This window comes from Sphaerodactylus townsendi, linkage group LG02 (assembly GCF_021028975.2).
Source record: "Sphaerodactylus townsendi isolate TG3544 linkage group LG02, MPM_Stown_v2.3, whole genome shotgun sequence".
Classification (NCBI taxonomy): Eukaryota; Metazoa; Chordata; class Lepidosauria; order Squamata; family Sphaerodactylidae; genus Sphaerodactylus; species Sphaerodactylus townsendi.
In genome coordinates this window covers 119814974-119831343 of record NC_059426.1, presented here as the reverse complement: position 1 = coordinate 119831343, position 16370 = coordinate 119814974, and the positions used below count along the sequence as shown (strand labels likewise).

At 45.7% G+C, this 16370-nt stretch overlaps 1 protein-coding gene across 1 annotated transcript; it reads left to right on the top strand.

The window, feature by feature from the left end:
- The first annotated feature begins 9884 nt into the window (after positions 1-9884).
- On the top strand, positions 9885-13800 carry CCDC177 (coiled-coil domain containing 177). Its single transcript, XM_048486327.1, has 2 exons — positions 9885-10267; positions 11129-13800. Exon 2 carries the CDS (start codon positions 11148-11150, stop codon positions 13149-13151), a length of 2004 nt encoding a protein of 667 aa, XP_048342284.1. The 5' UTR covers positions 9885-10267; positions 11129-11147; the 3' UTR covers positions 13152-13800.
- Positions 13801-16370: the final 2570 nt, after the last annotated feature.

Genomic DNA, 16370 nt, shown 5'->3' with positions numbered 1-16370 from the left:
GCTCTAGGGTTCATAGCAGACAAATGTTTCCCCCCTTGAAAGAGCTGCCATCATTGGGCCTGGAGGACAGGTAATCGTTGAGCTGCAGGCCTCGTGGCAGGAATGGAATAAAAGGTCTGTCTGTTAGATTTCGTTTAGAGTCATGGATGTGCCCAGTAGTGTGTGTGAATGCAGTTTGTAGAAACTTCTCCAGAGACATAAATGTAAAAGGTAAAACTTACATTTATTCAATCATCTTCAGTTCACAACTTTGTTCCAAGAAAAGGTAAATAGAAAGAACCCTATCTAAAGAGATTACTTTCCCTATGACAAGTGGGCACAACTAACGCGCCATCACGTGTGTGGAAGTGAGTGGATGCTGCAGTGGCAAAGGCCCCACTGAGCAGGCTGCCATTGACCATGCGCTCGGTTCAAAGGCTAGAGCAGAAGTGAGACTAGCATGGGGAAGAAAGGAAGTTAGTGGGCGGTCTCCTGGCCCAGACAAGGAGGGCAAACAAGAGAGGCAACATCACAGTTAGAGTGAGATACATAGCACCCCCCAGTGTCCAGGCATGCAGAAGTCGCTTATTCCAACACTCCCTCTCGACACTGCATGCTTTCCAGGTATACAATGTTCAATTTGTCACGCAGGCTTTGGAACTTGTCTCTTGGCAGTGGTTTGGTCAAGATGTCTGCTGTCATCATATCAGTAGGACAGTAGCAAAGTTTCACAGTTCCTTCTGCCTGTAAGAGTCTTACATATTGATCCTTAATTCCAATGTGTTTAGTACGTGCACTGTTCTTTTCTGAAAGAGAAAGAGCTATACAACTCTGGTTATCTTCTAGCATTTGTACAGGTAAAGGTTCATCAATACCAAAATCTTCTAACAACATTAAAAGCCATTGTAATTCTCTACATGCCTCAGAAACTGATACTAATTCTGATTCAGTAGATGAGTGAGCAACAACACTTTGTTTACGGCTTGCCCAACTTACAGCACTTCCTCCATAGAAAAACACATAGCCACTGGTAGATCTTAGATCTGTTCTTTCTCCAGCCCAATCTGCATCAGCATATCCCAATAGTGTGGGATCTTTAGTTGCTGGCAGTTTCAGTTTAAAATCTAAAGTACCTCTTAAGTACCTTACCACTCGTTTAACAGCAGTCCAGTCTCTTGTGGTGGGTGTGCTAACCCTTCTGGACAATATACTCACGGCTGTAGCAATGTCAGGTCTGGTTGTCACTGCTAAGTACAAGAGCTTGCCTATTGCAGCCCTGTAATCATTATTGTCAGGTAACAAGTCATCAGGTAGTACTTTGTAGAAATCAGAACTCATTGGGGTAGGCATTGGATTGACACCTTCCAGGTTCAGACTCTGTAGCAGTTCCAATATTTTCTGCTTCTGGCTAAGAAGATAGCTTCCATCTGGTTCACGCTCGATTTGGATCCCCAAGCAGAAGCTGGCATCTCCCAGGTGCTTGACTTCTACTTCCTTGTTGAGTTGGGATATAATCTCAGCACAGTCAGTTTCATTTTCATGGCAAATAATCAGGTCATCAACATATGTCAGGATAAATGTCCATCTCCCATTTCTGTGCCTGCTATAAAGACAGGGGTCTGCATTGCCTTGTTTGAAGTCCTGACTTAGTAGCATCTTGGCTAGCTTATCTTGACCAAGCTTTTAGCTGCTTGTTTCAATCCATAAAGTCCCTTTTGAAGTTTACAGACTAAATGCTTATTATGTTCATCTATGAACTCTGGTGGTTGCTTCATATAAAGCTCTTTTTCAATTTCACCATGCCAAAAAGCAGTTTTAACGTCCAGATGCTCAGTTCTCATGTTTCTAGATGCAGCAATGCTTAAGAGCATCCTAATTGTAGAATATTTTACAACAGGTGCAAAAGTCTGATCATAATCTGTTCCATAGATCTGAGAGAATCCTTTAGCAACAAGTCTGGCCTTATATCTCTCAATCTGACCTTCCGCATCTTGTTTAGCTTTAAAAACCCATTTACAACCAATACGTTCTTACCCTTAGGTAGTTCTGTGAGAGTCCATGTTTGGTTTTTATGTAGTGCAGCAATTTCTTCTTGTGCTGCCTCTTTCCACTTCTTTGCTTCTGGTTCAGGCATTCGCTGTAACTCAGCCCATGAAGCTGGTTCATGCAGTGACGGCGCCCTTGCGAGGTAGGTAAGTTTCTCGGCTGGAACTCCCTTGTTAGGCCGCGATGAGCGCCTGAGGGCCAAAGGTCTGTCTGCCTCCGCAGTAGTCTGTGACTCCTCTGCCTCACCTGTCAAGTCTGGGATTTCCACCGCTGCTTTCTCTTCAGGTTGAGCATTTGCTGGCATCTGCACGGTGATGTCATCCTGGGACTCTGGGCGATGTAGGATCAGCTGGTCGCTATCGCCATCTCCCTCTGAATGGTCATCCATCACAGCAGGCTCGCCATCTCTGGGTTGCTCGTCAAACTGCACAATTCTGCTTACAGTAATTTAGTTTGTTTCTGGATCAAAAATCCTGGATCCTTTACTTTCCGGAAAATAGCCCCCAAATATGCCTGCTTGGGTAGCAGGATCTAGCTTGGATGTCTTTTCTTTTGGTATGTGAGCATAAGTTTTACATCCAAAAACTCTGATGTGTTCTACATTTGGTTTCCTGCCATGCCACAACTCATATGGAGTTGCTTCTGTGGCTTTGGTTGGCAATCTATTTTGCTGGTAAACTGCAGTCATTTCTGCCTCTCCCCAGTGCTTACGAGGAAAGCCTGAATCAATGAGCATGCACCAGATCATATCCATTATATAACGGGTTCTTCTCTCAGCAATTCCATTTTGTTCTGGAGTATGGGCCACAGTAAGTCTGTGTTGGATCCTATGTTTCCTCAAGAAATTGTTTATAGATATGGAAATGTATTCACCTCCTCTGTCCGTTTGAAAACACTTGGGTTTCCTATTAAACTTATTAGATACCATAGCAACATAGTCTCTTAATTTCTGTTCAGTCTGAGACTTTTCTTTTAGCAAATAACACACAGTGTATCTCGAGTAGTCATCAATAAAAGACAACAGATAGGTGTTATTACCAGTTGATGCTGGTTTGATTGGTCCACATAGATCAGAGTGAATTAAGTCAAGAGGCTGCTTAGAGCATCTTTGGCTTTGCTTTGGGAATGAAGGCCTAGTTCCCTTTCCTCTTAAACAACAATCACACAATTGGTTATCATTGGGACAGTCTTTTATAGAAATACCTGTTACCAAGTCCTTGCTTTTCAGCTTCAGGATGGCCTCTTTATCACGGTGGGCAAACCTCCTATGCCAGAGCTCCAAAGACTGCTGGGTAGAAGTTGCCTTGGCTGTGCAGGCTTGTGGTTCCTCACAGTCCAGTTCAAAGACTCCATTTCTTAGGGTACCTGTGGAATATAGCTCACCAACGCGCGAGATAGTGCACACATTATTCTCAAAGTGAACAGCAAATCCTTTTTCTGATAGTGTGGGGACGCTGATCAGATTAGCCGCAAGGTCTGCAATATACAGAACATTTTCTGCCACAATCTCAGTTCCATTACCATCCAGTTGGCAATGTAAAGTAACTTTGCCCTTTCCATTCACTGGAATCTGTTTTCCATTGGCTAAATACACATTGCATCCAGCATCTCTGTCTAATTCATTGAACAAAGCAACATCTGAAGCCATGTGCCTAGAAGCACCGCTATCAATAATCCAAGGCTTATATTTTTCATTAGTTTGTATCATGTGGGTTGTGCAAAAGTTGAATGGATTTTTAGGGGTAAAATCCCTTTGTCTGTGTGAATAAGCAGTGTGAGATGGCTTGCTGCCAGTCTCAGCATTCTTATTGCATCGACACTCCCTCTGGAGGTGACCAGGTTTATTACACTTGAAACAGATGGGTGGGCTCCTCCTTTCCCCTGTGGGATTGGATTTTCTGTATCCAAATGATTTAGTTCCTCACTTCGCCTCTGGCTTCTTGGGCAATGTAACTTGAGCCATTCTTCCCTCTGCTCTCAGAGAGATACTCTGCTGCTTGCGAAATTCAGACCTAGTTACTCCTAGAATTTCCTCAAATGTGCAGTCTTTGCCATTTACAGTAGAGACAAAAGCTGAATATTTCTCAGGCAATGAGCTTAAAAGCAGTCCAATTTTCAGTTCTTCCTCCAGAACTGTGCCAGTGGTTGCTAACTTATCAATCAGATTCAGCAATTTCTCTATATGGCAATCAGCATCTCCATTTTCTTGTAATTTGATTGAAAATAGTTGTTTGAATAAACTCACTTTGCTATTTCTGTCTTGCTCTCCAAAGACCCTTTTTAATGCTTCTAGCATGTCTTTGGCAGAATCTTGTCCTTTAACATACACCAGTTGTGAGTTTGTGAGAGTACTAACAATTAAATTCATGGCCTTTTCATCTGCTCTTTGCCATCTAGTCTCTTCATTTCCACTGTTTGGTTTTGGTGTAGTTAAAACAAAACCTATGCCCTCTTCCTTTATTTGGGATTTAATTCTGTAGAGCCATGAGTTAAAATTCAGGCTTGTAAGCTTCTCAAGAATTGCCTTACGCTGAGCCATTTTAATGCAAAAGGCTTTTTCTGCAATCTCAATGAGTCACACACACAAGAAAGAGGAAGCAAGCCTTCAGGCTATGCAACCTTTTGTTACTTGCTGGCCTGTTAGAGCCAGGTGAACAAGAAAAAACACAAGAACCAAGGCAATGGCTGCTAAGCCATGCAAGGAAAAAAAAATCTGCTCCAACTTTAAAATATCTGGGCTTCAAAAATAACCATCAATCTCTGCTACCATGTTAGATTTCGTTTAGAGTCATGGATGTGCCCAGTAGTGTGTGTGAATGCAGTTTGTAGAAACTTCTCCAGAGACATAAATGTAAAAGGTAAAACTTACATTTATTCAATCATCTTCAGTTCACAACTTTGTTCCAAGAAAAGGTAAATAGAAAGAACCCTAGACTAAAGAGATTACTTTCCCTATGACAAGTGGGCACAACTAACGCGCCATCACGTGTGTGGAAGTGAGTGGATGCTGCAGTGGCAAAGGCCCCACTGAGCAGGCTGCCATTGACCATGCGCTCGGTTCAAAGGCTAGAGCAGAAGTGAGACTAGCATGGGGAAGAAAGGAAGTTAGTGGGCGGTCTCCTGGCCCAGACAAGGAGGGCAAACAAGAGAGGCAACATCACAGTTAGAGTGAGATACATAGCACCCCCCAGTGTCCAGGCATGCAGAAGTCGCTTATTCCAACACTGTCCCCTCCAACAATCCCCCACACATCTCCATATCATCTGTCCTCTCACTCAGCACCTAGGCAACTACCAGAAAGAGAGCAAGATGGCCACAGTGTGTGTGTGTGGTGTATGGTTTTACCTCCATTTCTGCACAGCCAGAAGTCTCTCTTCCCATTCTCGAGCTACTGCTTCTTGTGCTGAATAGAGGCTGAAAATCCCCACCCCCTCACTCCAAATAGACAAAGGTACTGGGAAAAGGTTCAACAATAGTGGAGAGAGACAACGCTGCATACTCAGAAGTAATCTGGTAATTTTAAAATGTTGTTATTATACATTTAATATTAATAGTTATAGCTTGTGGTGGTGTTTGTGTGTGTTTGGTGAGGTGGCACACAGGCCGTGCAATAGTCACGTGGCTCTTCTGGTTGATGGTGAAGACAAAAGTGACTCCCTGCTAACTGCGTAATGAGTACCACCAGGTTATGGACTATATGTCTGGTGGTGTCAGTCCTCCCCCTCCCCATGCAGCAAATGAAACTGCAGGCATGAGGAAATCTCCAATTAACATTAGAGCAAACCTCAGTGCATGCTAATTTTAAGGACATCACATTTAAACTCCAGCCCACTGACTTGTGCATTTCTAGGGATTAACTCTTCAGCATCTGGCACAAGGGCTTATACCGAACATTAGAGTTCAGAAGATTTTCCTCCAGCAATCTCCAGTGCTGGCAGCATTCCCAGATATCTACGGAATGAAAATGCAACATCTGCACACACACATCCATACCAGCCAAAAGAAGAAACACTGACCTCATTTGGAGGCTGGGGCCACACTTCTCTTGAAAGCTGTCTTGCATAAGCCCCACTGAAATCTGTAGATGATGCACAAAACCATCCAAGTACAAATAAACATAATGTCCTGAAACTGAATTAAAAACTTCTAATGTGGCAATAAAAACATGCATGTATATTTGGTGGACAAGAGTCATTTTAAATATTACATTGGTTCAGTGCTTTTCAGTGACCTCTGCCTGCCCCAAACCTTCTGAGGTAGCCTGAGAGACAGAAGAGGACTAGGTCCTGCTATGGATACCAGGACTATACCCTGTTCAGGATAAAGATGGCAGGAGATTTGTGAATTCATCAGCCATTTCCTGACCATCTTTGTTCTAGAATGCTCTTTTTGGGTTCTAGTACCTTGAGGACAGAACTTGGTAGGCATTAGAACCCAAGAGGAGCATTCTAGAACAAAGTCAGTCCAAGAAATTGCGGATGAATTCACAAATCTCCTGTCAATTTTATCCTAAACAGGGTATCGTGCAAAGTATTCTCAATGGGACTGTTCATGAAGACAGAGCAGAAATTTTAATCAGTTGGAAACGAGGCAATGAAATCACAAGCTGGGGTACATATTTTATACTAAATTTGAAGTCATTATTATGGCTGCCAATCTTACATGATCAGTTTTAAGGTATGAGTTTAAACCTGTGAAATCTTTGGCTGACTGGAATTCTAATATCCGAGCAACCCCACCCCCCAATGTGGTACTTTTGATCATCACACCATAATTTATTGGGTTTCTGTGGGCATATTCTGACACATTTTCTTTAGATACCTCCTGCTATTTGCCTGGCATTGGCTGGCAATCAAATGGCTGTATTCAGGTTGATACAAGAAGTAACAAGCAGTATTCTCTGCACATTTTTATTAATCTTAATGTTAAAAACTGGCTGTCCTCACTTTTTTCCCTACACCAGGGGTCTGCAACCTGAGGCTCTCCTGATTATTATTGATTAAATTTAGTATACCGTCCTATCCCCAAAGGGCTCATGGCCATGCTGGCAGGGGCTGATGGGATTTGTAGTTCATGAACATCTGGAGAGCCTCAGGTTGCAGACCCCTGCCCTACACTAATTCCTGAAACTGTCATTGTATCAATTGCTGCTTGGAAGAATGAATTATCTCATTTCCAGTAAGAAATTAGTTTGAATCTCTGGCTTACAATGCTAATATCCATGGATGTAATCCAGCCCTGGTTAAATTCTGCATCAATAGGAGTATAGTGTTTAGATCAAGAGACCTCATAGTACCCCTCTATTCTGCACTGGTCAGACCACACCTGGAATACTGTGTCCAGTTCTGGGTGCTGCACTTCAAGAAATATATTGACAAGTTGGAGCGTGTCCAGAGGAGGGCAACAAGGTCTAGAATCCATGCTCTACAAGGAGAGACTTAGGCAGCTGGGTATGTTGAGTCTGGAGAAGAGAAGGCTAAGGGGTGACATGATAGCCTATTTGAAGGAATGTCAAGTTGAAGAGGGAGCAAGCTTGTTTCTGCTGCTCCAGAGACTAGAACAAGGAGTAATGGATTCAAAATACAGGAAAAAAGATTCCACCTAAACATTAGGAAGAATTTCTTGACAATAAGGGTTGTTTGAAAGTGGAATAAACTGCCTTGGAGTGTGGTGGAGTCTCTTTGGAGTTTTTTAAACAGAGCCTGGATGGCCAACTGTCAGGAGTTCTTTGATTGTGTCTTCCTGCATGGCAGGGTGTTGGACTTGATGACCACTGTGGTCTCTTCCAACTCTAGGATTCTAAATAATTTTTAAATCATATTGTTTTAAAACAGATATATTTGAACATGCATTTAACTGTACTGATTTTCTGAAGCATTGAACTGGATTGTGTCACATTATTATTCGGAAAAACGCTTAGAAGTATCCATTTCTACAGTTCCATGTGGCCATGTGAAAACATGGAATTTTGAGGTTGTGATGCACAATTATGTTTTTACAGTTGTGGAGGATGTGTTTAGCTCCTTCTTGTATAAAACCCATTCACCAAGTGCATTCCTTACAGGAGTCCCTGTCTGCTGGTGTCTTGCTTCAGTCAGCCCCTGTTCTGCTGCTTCTCTCATGTTCTTCTTTTCTCTCATGACACCCACTGGTGGCAATTACAGTGCTGTTTCTTGTTATCTTCTTTATAAGCAGTTCTTAATTGTTTTATGCCATGTTTAGCATTTTGGAAAGACAGAATTAAAATCTGTTAAATACACATTGGCCCATTACTCATAGAACACTTACCTCGGGACTCTTCTCTGTGCAGTGAGCTTGAAGAGGGTTCTCCTCTCTGCTTACATGCAAGGAGGCACTTCCTCCTTCCTGCAGTTTTTCTGCAGAGAGCTCTCCAGGCCTGGTTCTCTTAATTCCACCCAAGTGATTCTTAAAGGCACAGATCTCGTTACACTAGGTAGACAAGACTGCTGGTTTAGCCCTTTAAGTTGTAGTTATGTTGATATTACTGTGTCCAGTTCTGGGTGCTGCACTCCTCCTCCCCCTCCACCACCACCAATGAAAGAGGCAAAGCAATTCCCTGGACCACAGACTGCTAAAGAAGGGGACCCTCCTAGAGCAGATATTCTCTCCCCCTCCCCTCCCCTCCCCTCCCCACACACACACCCACACATACACACACATTTCCTGCTGGTGCTGGTGCTGCTGCTGCCAGAGGACAGAGACTTGTTATTTCCAACTGTTTTTATATCGATATATTAAAATATCAAGAGAATTAGAGATCGGTGTTGTGTAAATGAGCTTTTTTTTCTGTGACTTGGGAGTGGCCAGCAACATGGAAGGGGGGGCAAGGGGGAAGGCGTGCAAAGCGTCACGAGGGAGAGGGAAGGCTGGCTGTGGCCGGAGGGAAGATCTCCAGGGCAAAGCTGTGCTTGCTGGCAAATCTCCCTGCTCTGGCAGTGAAGCCAATTAAAATTTGTGCTAAAAGTGGTCTTGCCTGCTGTTGAGCGGATGGAAAGTGAAAGTGGGGCTTGAGAAAACAGCTCTGTAAAGAAATCTTGCTGAGACAGCCATTTGCCCCCATCAAGCAGCAAGCACATTGGGCATAACTTTCCTTTACTAATATTATTTTGAGAAACAGTCATATGATTACATGAAATATTATGAATATCTTGCTCTATGGCATGACTATGAACATGTCATGTAAATGTAAAAAGCCTTCACGCCCAGTCAATACAAGAAGACAATAAAGAAAATCCAAGCTGTATATCATACTGTTCTTTGGGCTGCTGTGAGAGAAAATCCTTGGTGACAGGGGTTGTTTTTAAAGCCATATAGAATGTCCTGAGACAGAACTTACTTGCAACCCTGATTAGTAATATACTGATAGTTATATACACTGGGAATTCCCAGTTTAAACTCACATCCTACTATAAACCAAGCAGAAGGTCTCAGGCAACACCCAATGCAATCCTCTGCAGAGTTGACCCCCTGCTACTACTTTCAGTGGAATCTGAAACACAGAGAGAACAACACTGTTCAGACTTCCTAGGTTGTTGCAAACATTAGTGAGATACCTTCCTAGGTTGTTGCAAATATTACTGAGATTCCCATGCCGATTCAGTGCTAAGTGGTATTGTTAAGCACATCCGGTTGATTTGAAAGGCACTGTTTGTACACTGTGCATAGGATAAAGGTGGAAAGGATATTCAGAGGAGAGGTGGGACCCACCCGAATGCAAAAGAGAGAGCGATCTTCTCCCGGTCGCCTGTGAGAGCCCCCAGCCTCCGATGGTTTGCTTCATAGTGACGCCCCTCCTTTTCGGCTCCAGGCTGTTTCTCCTGCCTGCCTGTCCCCCTTGTGTCCTGGACAGCGGTGGCTCCAGGGCAGCTGCCCCTCCTCTCCTTCCCCCCCGGAAAACCAGCGGCTCATCAAATCCTAGCGGGAGGAGCCGTGAAAGGAGGCGAAGCGCCAGGCTGAGGTCGCTGCTGAGAGTAGAGATGGGAAGCTGCTCTCCTGCTGCAGCAGCAGCTCAGTAGCTCAAAACAATGCTGGCGATTGCACAGCCGCCACCGAAAGACACCCTCCGAGCTGTGGGTGAAGGAGGGCCGGCGCAGGGTTTGCCTGGAGCCATGCAGAGGCCGCCGACGCCGCTCTTACTCCCGGTCACCTGAGCCTACCCCGAAGAAACCCATTTTGGCCGTCGGCTGGGCGAGGGGAACGAAAACCGCCCGAAGGCAAAGTGGTGAGTGACTGGCAGCTTCCACTCAACCCTTATTGTCTGAGGATGGACTGGTTGGTTAATCGATGAGTTGATCGCGCGTTTGTTTGGGTCGGCGGGAGCCGGGGGGGGGGAGGGGGCGGCTCACCGTTTAGTGCAGGAGGAGGTCAGGGCGAGCGCCCCCCAGGGTCGGGTTGTGACTTTAGGGGGCAGATCTGCATCCCAGCGGCCGAGAAGGTTGCCTGGTCACAGTGGGGGGTAGGGTGAATCTGGCCAAAAGATCGCTAGGACTGAGCGGTAGTCCAGCCACAGGATGGCAATGCTGCATGCCCCTTCCCACGACGGCAGCACGGAGGCGTGGGATCTAGGGCGAGCGGGGAGGACCCCGACAGCCTCTGGTTGGGAGTCGCCCGGCCTCTCCTTCCCGCGCTAGAACTTCAGCGTTGCTAGACAACAGTGCGGGAGAGAGGGAGTGGTTACCTTTCCTGTTCCACCCCTCGATGCTTATATTTGGGGGGTGGGGAGGGCCTAAAATCGATACAACCAACCAAAGTAGTCAAGGCGGAGGGGGAGGGCTCGGCTGGTGTCTGGCGCAGCAGCCGCTGGAGCCCGTTCGAGCCCCCCCCCCCCCGATACAGGACTTGGCAGCTGCCCAGAGAGCTGAGCCACCTGCCCGCCCGGCGTAGCCTGGATTCCGTGCAAGAAGCCTCCGGGGAGAGGGCAGGCTCTCTTTGCCGGGCGATTTCCCTCCCCCGCCCTGCCCGGGCGTGGAGATGGAGAGCCTGGCTAATCCCTCCACGACCGTAGATTAAATCCTTCCGATGTGATTTTCCGATTTATCCTCCTGATTGTGGCGTTTCCTTGGGGGATGTTCTTCAATTGCAGATTCTGCGGGCAGCCAGGCATGGTGGATCCGGTGGCGGATCCCGGCGAGGAGAGATGCGCGGATCCTGCAGGCGCCGACGGAGCTGCGGCGGCGGCGGGCACAGCCACCTCCTCTGCAGCCGCCCCGGTGTGCCAGTCGCCCACTCCCCTTCCGGCGGCTGTGCCTTCTGCGGGGGTCGGGGACCCGGAGCAGGTCCGCGAAGAGTCGCCCATGTTGCACCTGGATCTGTACAACTTTGACCGCCCGGAGGCCGAGGGCAGCCGCTATGTGCTCACCAGCCCCCGCTCGCTGGAAGCCTGCGCCCGCAGCGCCGTCAAGCCGGTGGAGCTGCTGCCCAGGGCCCTGAGCGAGCTGGTGAAGGAGGCCCCTGGCAGGTCGATGAGGGTTGCCGCCGGCCTGTATGAAGTCTACGAAATGGACCGGCAGAGGAAGCTGCAGCAGTGCCGGGAGGAAAGGGAAAGGATTATCCGCGAGGAGAAGAGGAGGCTTTTCACGCCTCTCCTGATCAGCAGCCTCCCTTCCTCCCCGGCCTCCAGGATGGCCTTCAGAGGCGCCGCTGTGGATGGGAGCTGTACCGGCGCGGCTAGACAGCCGAGGGCTGGCTGTGCTCCTCCCACTGGCGCCAAGGCCAAGAAGAGCCACTCGCTGGATTCCTTGCAAAAGAGGAGAGAGGGCTTTTCCACCAAAACCTCCTCTGACTCTGGTGCCTCTTCCTCCTACAGTGGAGACAGCTTTAAGGACAAATGGCCCAAGCAGGTGCCCAGGACTAGGACAGCAGCTCCCACAAATTCCCTGGTGGGCCGCAGTTTCAGCTTGGGTGACCTGTGCCATTCCCCCCAGACCACCCAAAAAGTGGAAAAGATAGTCAAGGAGATGAAGAAGAGAGGCCTCAAGGAGGTGTCGGAGAGGGACCGAAAGATCGCTGCCCTGATGATAGCCAAGCGCCAGGAAGAGAGCATCTTGAATGAACAACGGTACAACGCCCACCTCCAGTGGGACATGCAGAGGAGGCTGGCAGAGCAGCGTAGGGAGAAGGAGGAGAAGGAGAAGCAGAGGGCCTTGATGCAGTGCAAGAAGATGTGGGGGTCCAGGCTGGAGAAACACCGCTTCAAGCTGACCTTGGAACAAGAGGAAGCTGCCCTGTTGAAGCACAAGCAGAGGCTATTGGAAGAGCAGAAGTGGCGGGAGCACGTGGAGAAGCAGGAGAAACTGAAGAGAGAGAGGTTGGAGAAGGCCACCCTAGAAGACAGGCAAAAGAAATACCACCAAGAGCGCAATTTAAAGACTCGGGAAGAGAGCAAGAAAGAGACCCTGGAACGAGAGGTCCAACTGTTGGAGGAAAAACTGTCCCTGGCTGCCCAGAAGAAGCTCAAAAAAGAACAGCTACTACAGAAGGAAAAGAAACTGCTCAACCAGGCTGAGAAGCTGAAGCACGAAGCCCTCTACAAGGAGCTGACCAAGCAAGGGGCCGAAGAGAAGGCTTTGCTGAGCGCCTCTATGAAAGGGAGCTTGAGCAGGGCTCAAGAGAATTATGAGCAGCTCATTGAGAAGAGGAACCAAGAAATAAGGGACAAAGCAAAGCGGGAGGAACTTCAGATTCAGAGGGCCAAACTGGCAGCAGAAAGGCGGGAGAAGGAGCAGAAGGAGCACTTGAAGGCCTTGGCCAAAGCTACAGAGCGGAAGCTCCAGCATGCAGCTCAGGTAGCCGAGGAGGTTGTCCAGCAAAAAGCCCGCAAAGTGGTCCAGAGCCGGTTGGAAAAGGAGAAGATACAGAAAGTCAACAAGAAGAAAGTGGAACAGTATGAAGATATCCGGCGCAAGGAGATCCTTCTGTCAATTGAAAAAAAACTAGAACGGAGTGAACAAATTTTTAAGGATAAAAGAAATATTTTGGAAAATGCCAGGTCTGTTGCTCGGGCATCATTCCATGTCCGGGAAAAGGTACGGGAAGAGATGAACGTGCGCACTTTTGACAAGATGGCCTTTGAAGCTGAATTGCAGGCCAGCCTGGTTAAAAAATAAAAAAGGTGTTTTTATTTCAGGATAAGTAGGGATATCTCTCTGGTGCCCATTGTTAAGATTTTGTTATTTTAAAACAACACCCTTATTTATTATTTTGGAAGAGTACATAAACTTTGGCAGCTACTCCACAGAACTTTTTTCAACATGTCTTTGTTATACATATTTAAAAAATTGTTTTTGACACAGAAAATATTGTACCTCCCTTGAAAAACAACGACAAACGTATGCAACAGCAAGGCAGAAATGGGCAGATTTTATACAAACAGGTGCAAAGCTCTCAGAAAGTCGAGGGCCAGTTCAGTTTCCTGTCCCACAGATTATTAAATAGCCACTAACTTTGTTTTTATACACCTCATATTTAATGTGAATGGTATTCACTTTGGATCAGACTGCAGCATTGCATGCTGGAAATTGTAGTGTCTTATACTATGCGTCCATATTTAAGAAGAGTTTATTTTATGAAATTCCATATAGTGTTTGGCCCATATGGTGCACTTTATCTATGCTATTGGAAACAATGGGGCTTATAACAACAACAACAAAACGTTAATAGAAAATTCAGGTAACGACTAGTCCTGTTCATGCGGCACAAAAAATGTTTGGAAACTCATGTTCAAATAAAAGTATAAACACTTTGAAGTAATTTAAATATGTCTCATTAACCTTCTACTGGCCGTTGCACCTGGGAGTTATTGTTGGCAAGAACTTTTTAGAAAGGCTACCTTCATCAATATGGCCACGAAAGTTGATCCATAAGCTTATTGTCCAAATGTATTTGAAATCATCTGAAAAACATCATATTTTGTGATATAGAAATGCATTCCACTTTTGCCATATCTACTTCTTTGGATAAATATATCAGTTCATCAGGGAACAGAAACTATGCCACTTGCTGAAGGTAGCATCTTTGTTTATTTAATATACTTGTATGCTGCCCTTCCCCTTATGGCCGTGGTGGCGAACCTTTGGCACTCCAGATGTTATGGACTACAATTCCCATCAGCCCCTACCAGCATGGCCAATTGGACATGCTGGTAGGGGCTGATGGGAATCGTAGTCCATAACATCTGGAGTGCCAAAGGTTCGCCACCACTGCCTTATGGGCTCAGGGTGGCTTCCATCATATAAAATACAATACATACAATTTGTCTAAAATTTTAAAACAGTAACTCCTAAATCTAAAACAGACAGCAACTATAATCTCGATGTAACAGTATGTGGAGAGGGAATAGGGGAAAAGGAGGCCAGAGTGTTAGTCACACCATTGCTGTCTCAGCCATAAAGCCTGGTAGAACAGCTTCATCTTGCAGGCCCTCTGCATTGCATCAAGTCACACAGGGCCCAGGTCTAATCAATCAGAGCATTCCACCAGGCTGGGGCCAGGGCATGGCCCTGGTTGAGGTCAGCCAGATCTCTTCCAGGCCAGGGATCACCAGTAGGTTGTTATTTGCTGACTGCAGCATTCTTTGGTGGCCACTTTGGAAGAGGAGGTCTCATAGATATGATGGTCACAGACCATTAGGGTTTTAAAGGTAAACACCAGAACCTTGAAACTAATTTGGTACTCCACCTGGAGCCAATGCAGCTGACGGAGCACCAGTTGAATGTGTGCCTGCCGTAGGGTCCCAGTAACAACCCATGCTGCTGCATTTTACACCAACTGGAGTTTCTGGAGTAGGCCCAAGGGTAGACCTGTAGAGCAAGTTGCAGTGGTCCAGTCTACAAGTGACCTAGAGATTTTCTTATCCAAAAATTAACTCGTCCTTGAAATTAATTGCAGAGAAATGTTTGTGAACACCCAGAGACGGAACAGTAAGATAATTTCTTCAGATCAGCAACTGACTGCAGCAAAGTTTATTTACCCATTGATATTGTCTAGATCAGTGGTGACGAACCTTTGGCAGGGGCTGATGGGAATTGTAGTCCATAAAATCTGGAGTTCCAAAGGTTCGCCACCACGTGTCTAGATGAAGGAGGAGTGAAAACCTTTCCCCATGAGAAATTTTCTGTTTGGAAATAATCTGCTGCATTTATTCTCTGCTTGACTGTTCATATTAAAACATCCTAGCAAGAGGGATCTTTTCATGACTTCCTTAGAAAGCCAAGGTACATCATGTTTCCAGGCAGAAGGTCACCTTCACTGGCTTTGATGCTTTCAGATGTATGTGGTAGAAATGATATTGACACCAGTAGAAAAGAATTTCTTTCAATGTAGGAGAACCATCAAAGCCTTTTTAAAATCCTATTTTCATGCAAATGGATACTAAAAAATGGAACACAGAGATAACATTATATGGGAAAGATGCATTTCATAACAGAATTCTTAAAAGTGGTCTCTGAAATAACAAAGACATTTTGCAATATTTTAAAAATACGCTCCATGGTAATTACTGTGTGATAATCATAGCACCATGAAATCATGCAGTAACAGAATGTAAAAATTTATAAAGACTCAGGGAATTTACTGGGTGGTTAATTTTATTTCCTCTCCTAGGTGGATTCTGCATGGGCCAAAAACAGTGGTGTGAAAACGGTGTAAAATGGTTTAAAAGGGTGTAAAAGGGTTTACACCATTTTCACACCATTGTTTTTGGCCCATGCGGAATCTGCCTGAATCTGGGATGTTGTAAGGAATATTACAAAATGGTTCACTATCCGAAGTGGGAAGAACTTCCAGTTTTGATACTTCAGCCTGCCACTTCTTGCTTACATAGACCTTCGTGTGTTTGCAAAACCAAAAACAGTCAGTTCATAAGCTGATAATCCTCTGTGCATGGCAGAAGAGTTCTTGCTTGGTCTCCTGTGACACATGTGTAACATGGATGTTGTACATGGATGCTCATAATTACATAAACTCAATGAACATTGCCTTTGTGGGGAACAAAAACCAGCCTCTGCATGGATCAAGCCACCTCGTGTGTTATGTGCCAGCGGAGGAAGTGGGGTTCTTTCCTGTCAGCCTCCCCGCACCCAAGGTTTGATGTGCTTCTAAACTAGGTTTTTTAAAAGATGGACTGTAGGCATCTTCAGAATTTGAGACAGATTAGTTTAAGAGTACTGCTGAAAATTCCGTTGTGCCCATCCCCACCCCTTTAGGAACAGTTAACAAAGCAAGAGTAACAGAGGCATGAATTGTCACTTACGCATGTATAGTCACTTTTCAGCATACATTCCAGTCAGGTTTGATTTTCATTTATGCACATTTCCATCTCTTCAGCA